The sequence below is a fragment of the Sinocyclocheilus anshuiensis genome, unplaced genomic scaffold (genome assembly GCF_001515605.1).
Source record: "Sinocyclocheilus anshuiensis isolate Anshui unplaced genomic scaffold, SAMN03320099.WGS_v1.1 scaffold2539, whole genome shotgun sequence".
Lineage (NCBI taxonomy): Eukaryota > Metazoa > Chordata > Actinopteri > Cypriniformes > Cyprinidae > Sinocyclocheilus > Sinocyclocheilus anshuiensis.
This window is the reverse complement of record NW_015557068.1, coordinates 123562-130882: the sequence shown is the minus strand read 5'-3', so window position 1 is coordinate 130882 and position 7321 is coordinate 123562. Positions and strand designations below refer to the sequence as shown.

General features: G+C 34.0%; 1 protein-coding gene across 1 annotated transcript in view; it reads left to right on the top strand.

Moving 5' to 3' along the window:
* Positions 1-7321, top strand: part of LOC107676693 (adhesion G protein-coupled receptor L3-like) — a 298216-nt gene that overhangs the window by 206783 nt on the left and 84112 nt on the right. The window contains exon 7 of the mRNA XM_016471337.1: positions 5499-5834. Coding sequence (XP_016326823.1) covers positions 5499-5834 — 336 coding nt within the window. The remainder of the gene's footprint in view (positions 1-5498; positions 5835-7321) is intronic.

Below are 7321 nucleotides of genomic sequence, written 5' to 3'. Positions count from 1 at the left end.
AAAGATAATTAACTCATGCAGCAGGTGATGCTGAACTTTTAATTGCTCATCAAAGAATTAAGAGTTTCCAGGTGTAGAGTTTGTGAAATTAATAAACATAATATTAATAATCAAAAACTGAGCGTATTGAGTTACAGTTTGGCTGTTCACGGACCATTGTTGTACCGTTTGGTGAATCAGGTTGTCATGGCTGTTATCGTTGGATCATCGATGTCTCTAACCGACACCAGACTGTGGTTGACAGGTTTGCATGTCGGTCAGGTGTCTCTTCCTCTCTGAACGGGCAGTTCTTTGCTAATAGATCGCGTGAGACTCTCTTACCAGAGAAGTTAGCGCTAGCGCTGCTGGCCGTACGCGGTCAGTTCATGAAAATGACATGAAATGTAATTTTCTGTAATGTAAACAATTATAGATTGGAGTCGATGTTCTGCCCACACAAACACAAAACCATCACATCACCCTACAGCACAAGAGCCTGTGTGTGTGTGTGTGTGTGTGTGTGTGTGTGTGTGTGTCAAAATTAGAGTTTATAGTGTGTGTGTGTGTGTGTGTGTGTGTGTGTGTCTGTGTCTGTGTCTGTGTGCGTGTGCGTGTGCGTGTGCGTGTGTTATTTCCTGGGTTGTGGGCCTTTCCCATAATTCCTCCCGAGTCTCTTGTGTTGGCTTATTGCTTTGTTTTCCTCCCTCTCGCTGGTTTCTGTTTTTATTAGCACATGAGCTCCTTGGAGGCTCCGAGCATCACAGAAGCAGCCAGATCATTTCAGCCCTTTATTTGTGTTTGGAGAACTGACAGCAGCTGATCGTTCACTCTGTTTCCTCGCTTCATGCACATTTCTGCTCTTATTCTGATCCGTTCATCAGTGCATGTTTTTGCGAGTAAAACGTTTGTATATTGCTGAAATTGTTTTAAGCAAACAAATAATGTGATGACTGTGAAATATATCACTCTGTATATTGAAAATTAAATGATATATTGACCATGTGTGCATGTTTGCAGCTTTTTGTAGTTGAATACTCATTTATAGCCATATTGTGTTTTTGAGCAGCCATTCTTCATAAAATCAGAATGTATTTATTTATTTATTTGCTTGCTTTCATCTTTGATAATTGCACTAGTACTGTGGAAAATAACATGTTTCTGTGTTTATGGATGAGCAATTATTTTCATGAAAATAGCAGTTTGGTTCGTGATTTATATGTAATTCATAAAGCAAACTTTCCATTTCACCATTTTAAAATATATTATTATTATTATTATTATTATTATTACTACTACTATTATTGTGCTCTGTACTTTATAAAGCAAACCTTCCATTTAACATTTTTTTTAATAAAATTTATATATTTTTTTCTTTACCTGATAGAGTGTAGTATTTTAATAAGTATCACATATTTTACATGTTTTTTATTTATTTTTTTACCTTTCTGCTGCATATCAACATTTCTTCATATTTGAAATACGTATATTTGTCAGATATTTCTATGGTTAACTGGTATACTACAAGTAAAGATAAAACCATAAAAAACCTTCAAATATTTTAGATATATAGATAGATAGATAGATAGATAGATAGATAGATAGATAGATTTCGCCTTGATGCTGAGGAAACATATTCATTTACATTAACTTGTAATAAATAAATATATTTGATAAAATATAACAGTATCCTCATGATGCTAAAGTAACTCTGGTGTGGATGTTTTCTGCTCATTGTACAGGTGTGAAGTGTAGGGTGTTGTTACCATAGAAACCTGTGGTGGTTTATTTAATTTACAGATGTAGAGTTGAACATGTAGTTACCATAGCAACATGTCTGGCATAATAGCAGTAGACTTTGAAAACATATTTTGCCTTTGAACCTCTAGTAATAATAATCATGGCAAAAATCAAGAGGGTTTCTAGCACTTTTTGGACTCATAATAATACAAATATGAATTAAATTAAAATATTCCTTGAATCCCTAACATATACACATACATATATATAAAATTAGAGCAGTGAAAAAGAAAGTCAGACTTCTGAGTTTATTTTTGTAATTCTGATTGTTTTTTTGTTTTTTTTTAGTTTATATTTCACAATTTTTCTTAGAATTCTGAGGACAAAAAAAAATCAGATTTGCTATATATGAATTCAGAATTTTGAGAAATGCAAGATATAAAGTCAGAAATTGTGAGTTTATATTTCAGTTATTCTCAAAATTGTGAGAAAAAAGTATGAATTGTGAGATATGAACTCAATTTTGAGAAAGAAATGTCAGAATTGTGAGAAACTCAAAAAAAAAAAAAGTCAGAATTGCGGGATAAACTTAATTAGAAATAACCTAGATCTGTGAGATGTAAAAAATTGGAATTGCGAGAAAGGTTACATCTCAGAACTTATATCTCGCATTTCTCACTTTTTTCCCTCAGAATTCTGAGAAACATTAGGAGATATAAATTCAGAATTTTGAGGAAAAAGTCAGAATTACAAGAAATAAACTCAGAAGTCTGACTTTATTTTTCACAATTCTGACAATTTTTCTATAAATTCTGAGTTACATCTCACAATTCTGAGCTTTTCTCAGTTCTATTTTTTTTTCTCAGAATTAATTTTGACTCGCAATTTTCACTTTATATCTCACCAATCTGATTTTTTTCTCACAATTCTGAGAAAAACTGAGATATAAACTCAAAATGGAAAAAAGTCAGAATTGCAAGATAGAAACTCAAAGTCTGACTTACTTTCTCGCAATTCTGAGTTTACATCTTGCAATTCTGAGTTTATCACGTTTATCGTGAAATTCAAACTTTTTTCATGCAATTCTGAGTTTGTTTCTTGCAATTCTGACTTTTCTTTCTCAGAAGTGATTTTGTATTGCAATTAATACTTTGTTTTCCCCCACAATTCAGAGAATAACTGTGTGATATAAACTCAGAAGTCTGACTTTCTTTCTCGCAATTCTAAGTTTGCATTTTGCAATTTCCTTATTTTGTTTCCAGCACAAAATGAAAAAATATAAATAATGTAATTGCAACGTTTTATCTCAATTGTGACTTTCCCCCCCATGCAATTCTGTGTTTATTTCTTGCAAAAAAGTCGGAATCATGAATTTTTTTTTACATAAATTGCATTATTTTTTTATTTATTTACTTACTTACTTACTCTCTGTGGCTGAAACAAGCTTCCATAGTTGTAATGCATAATAAGTCCTGAACAGCATGCTGGGTTGTTTTGAATGTATTTTAAACATTCCTGAACATAATTCTCTCACACACCAAATATGAATAAATAAATGAATCAACTAAACATTTACATTTGCAGAAAGCACAGACTTCATGTTTAAAAATTAACCTGAAATGCCAAAATATCAAGCCTAATTAGGAAAAGTACAGACCTGTTTCCAAAAGCACAAATATGAAATAACATCATAATTACTGTATACAGTATATTCAGTTTGTGAAAATAAAAATGTAATACAATTAGAAAAAGTAAAAAAAAAAAAAAAAATTATTATTTGTCATATGTTTATTTCACATATATTTATTTAGTTTTATATAATGGATTTTTTACAAGTCATAATACAAGTCATAATTTTGTTATAATACTGTTTGATCTGTTTGATCTTATTTTTTCATAGTGTGATTATTGGTAAATTTTTATTATAACCAGTAAGGGTCAGTTTGACCTGCTAACACAATTATTATCAATAATAATAATAATAAATTGTCATCATTATTTGGCCAAAAACAAAAAAATATATATTTTCCTTGTTTTTAATTCATAGATATTAACACATGCGTTTTCAGAGATATTTTGACCACTAAACTAGAAAACATCCCTGGTTTTCATTTCAGAGATCTGCTCTTAACCAAGAACATCCTAGCAACCGCATAGCGACGCATTGCCCATTCTACAGAGCAAATAAGCCCTCGTCTCTACAGCTTGTTTTACAGCTTGTTCTGGTAACCCAGGTGTGGTGTTTTTCTCTGTGGTTGTTAGTGAGTGTGTGGAAGTGCAGCAGACGAGCGACGCTCAGCGTGAGCACAAACAACACAAACGCAGCACACGCATCAAACACGCTGCTGCAGCTCCCGCTCTTCTTCCACCTCTGTCTGTCACTCTCCTTCCTCTCGCTTTCGTTCTCTACATTTCAGCTTTTCTCGTCGTTTCTCTCGCCGCCTCCTGCTCATATCAAAACACTTCCAGTCCTCCCGCCTGTTTCCATGGTTTCGATTGATTGGCAGTTTCTTCATGATTAGTTGGTTGTTCTTGAAGTTTTCAGAGCGCCAGACTGGATTCATCCTCTGGCCATTTCTCAGAGTAACACTTTCACATTCATAAACTCATTCATCAAAACAACAGCAACCAAAATACTAGCATTTGATTGACAACTTTTTTTGTTTTGTTTTTTTTACTTTTTTAATACCCTATATATATATATATATATAATGTTACAAAACATTTTACAAAGTATTTATCTTTCAAATAAATGCTGCTACTTTGAACTTGAAAAATACAATGTATCACGTTTTCCACAAAAAACATTCGTCAGCACAGCTGTTTTCAACATTGATAATTTATTTTTTTACCTTTCTGCTGCATATCAACATTTCTTCATATTTGAAATACGTATATTTGTCAGATATTTCTATGGTTAACTGGTATACTACAAGTAAAGATAAAACCATAAAAAACCTTCAAATATTTTAGATATATAGATAGATAGATAGATAGATAGATAGATAGATAGATAGATTTCGCCTTGATGCTGAGGAAACATATTCATTTACATTAACTTGTAATAAATAAATATATTTGATAAAATATAACAGTATCCTCATGATGCTAAAGTAACTCTGGTGTGGATGTTTTCTGCTCATTGTACAGGTGTGAAGTGTAGGGTGTTGTTACCATAGAAACCTGTGGTGGTTTATTTAATTTACAGATGTAGAGTTGAACATGTAGTTACCATAGCAACATGTCTGGCATAATAGCAGTAGACTTTGAAAACATATTTTGCCTTTGAACCTCTAGTAATAATAATCATGGCAAAAATCAAGAGGGTTTCTAGCACTTTTTGGACTCATAATAATACAAATATGAATTAAATTAAAATATTCCTTGAATCCCTAACAATGCAGACAGTACGGCTTCACTCTTGAGCATCTAATAATGCTTCCGGATAAGGTTTCCTAGGTTAAACTTTTGTGCTTTTTGAGGAGAGTTTACTTTGAAAGAAGAAATTCAGAAGTCAGTTTGATATAAAGAAGAGAAATGTCTGCATTAGAGCCAGTAGATCTTTATAGAATTGTGTGATTTTTTTTTATCTCAGCATGAGGTCACTTTCTTCAGGACGCTGCTTGGTTGATTTTCATTTAAGTAATTTGCTGCTAGATAATGTGTTACTATGTATATTTATAATGATGATCATTATTACAGGAAATATAATTTGAAGTCAGTATGTTCTGGTATAAATGCCATTTGTTGTGTTCTAACTCTATTTTCTCTTCTGATTTCAGAATCTTCCTCCTCAGGAAACGTTTTAATGGACACAACAACGACACACACCACGACTCGCCCAGTCACCGTCACCTTGACGACCACCTCCACCACCGTCACCGTGACAACCACCACCACCAGATCTCCCGCCTCGACGACGGCAGCAGCCCCACGCAGCACCACGACAGACCAGCAGCCGGCGGCTCTTCCCGAGGTCACGGCACGCTCCGACCCGTCCTCCGTCCTGCCCAACATCGCCGTGGAGTTCTGCAGCCCCGTCACCGACTCCTCCATCACCTGGCCCAAAACACGCCAGGGCCTCGTCGCCAAGCAGCCCTGCCCACCGGGAACCGTCGGTAAGTTACAACAGTCCAGAGCAGCCATGTAGTGATTACGTTTACCAGCAGAGGGCGCTGATACAAGGATACGCTGGATTATTTTCACCAGCAGAGGGCGCTGATACAAGGATACGCTGGATTATTTTCACCAGCAGAGGGCGCTGATACGCAAATCAGCATATTAGAATGATTTCTGAAGATCATGTGACACTGAAGACTGGAGTAATGATGCCGAACATTTTAAAATTAAATTTTACAACATATTCACATAGAAAACTGTTGTTTTAAATTACAATAGTTCATAAATCAGAAAATGCGTGTTGTCCATTGATAGTGTTGTTTTTGGTGAACTGAACTTGGTATATATGGTAGATTTTTTATTTATTTAAATGTGCTATTTTTACAAGGATTAATACAATAATGTGACATTATTTTTTTATTAAAAAACATTTTCCCACATGCAGACTAATGGACTATATTATTTGGCAGAGACAGTGTTTATTTTGATTGTTATTACTATTAGTATTGCATGTATGTGATTATTGAACATAGTCTCTCATCGCACTGCTGTTGTGTGTGTGTGTGTGTGTGTGTGTGTCGCTGATACAAGGATACGCTGGATTATTTTCACCAGCAGAGGGCGCTGATACAAGGATACGCTGGATTATTTTCACCAGCAGAGGGCGCTGATACAAGGATACGCTGGATTATTTTCACCAGCAGAGGGCGCTGATACAAGGATACGCTGGATTATTTTCACCAGCAGAGGGCGATATACACTGGTTACTTAGTTGAGTACCAAAACTTAGGCAGGAACAGAGTGCTATTGGGGTTATGCACAACAGACCGATTCTGTTAACCGGGTCTCGTCGCTTCCGGTTCAAGCGTTTTGCATATGCTTCATTAAATATGAAGCAGTTTTACTCAAGATGTAGATACCAATGATGATCATAACCAATGTCCATCACATATGCGGAATGATTTCTAAATGTTTTTTATTTTTATTCTTTTCACTAACATTTAGATATAAAAATGTAATAAAACTTAATTAATAAAAATAGCTAGCTAGTTTAACTGATTATCTTAAAAGTCCATAGATATCGCAATTATTTAGTACGGCTGTTAGCACGTTCTCTTTTTTCGTTTTCTGGGTTTGGTCAGGTGACGTTCGACATATACCCTATTATCATCAGTTTATCAAAAGTGACACCCAAGCTGAAATATCTTATTAATTATTAACATATTAACTATTTGTTAAAGTAATACTGTTTATTTTTTTATGCAAGCAAGCATTTTTTGTTTCTGCCACGAGATAAAGAAATAAGGTAATTACAACTTAATATCCCTCAAAAGAATTTTAAAATATAAACTCAAATTTGAAAAAAAAAGTCAGAATCACGAGAAATAAACTAAGTATTTTTTTCTCTGAATTGAGTTTGTATCTCACAATTATGAGAAAATCTGTGAGATAGAAAAAAATATATATATACATACATATAATAATA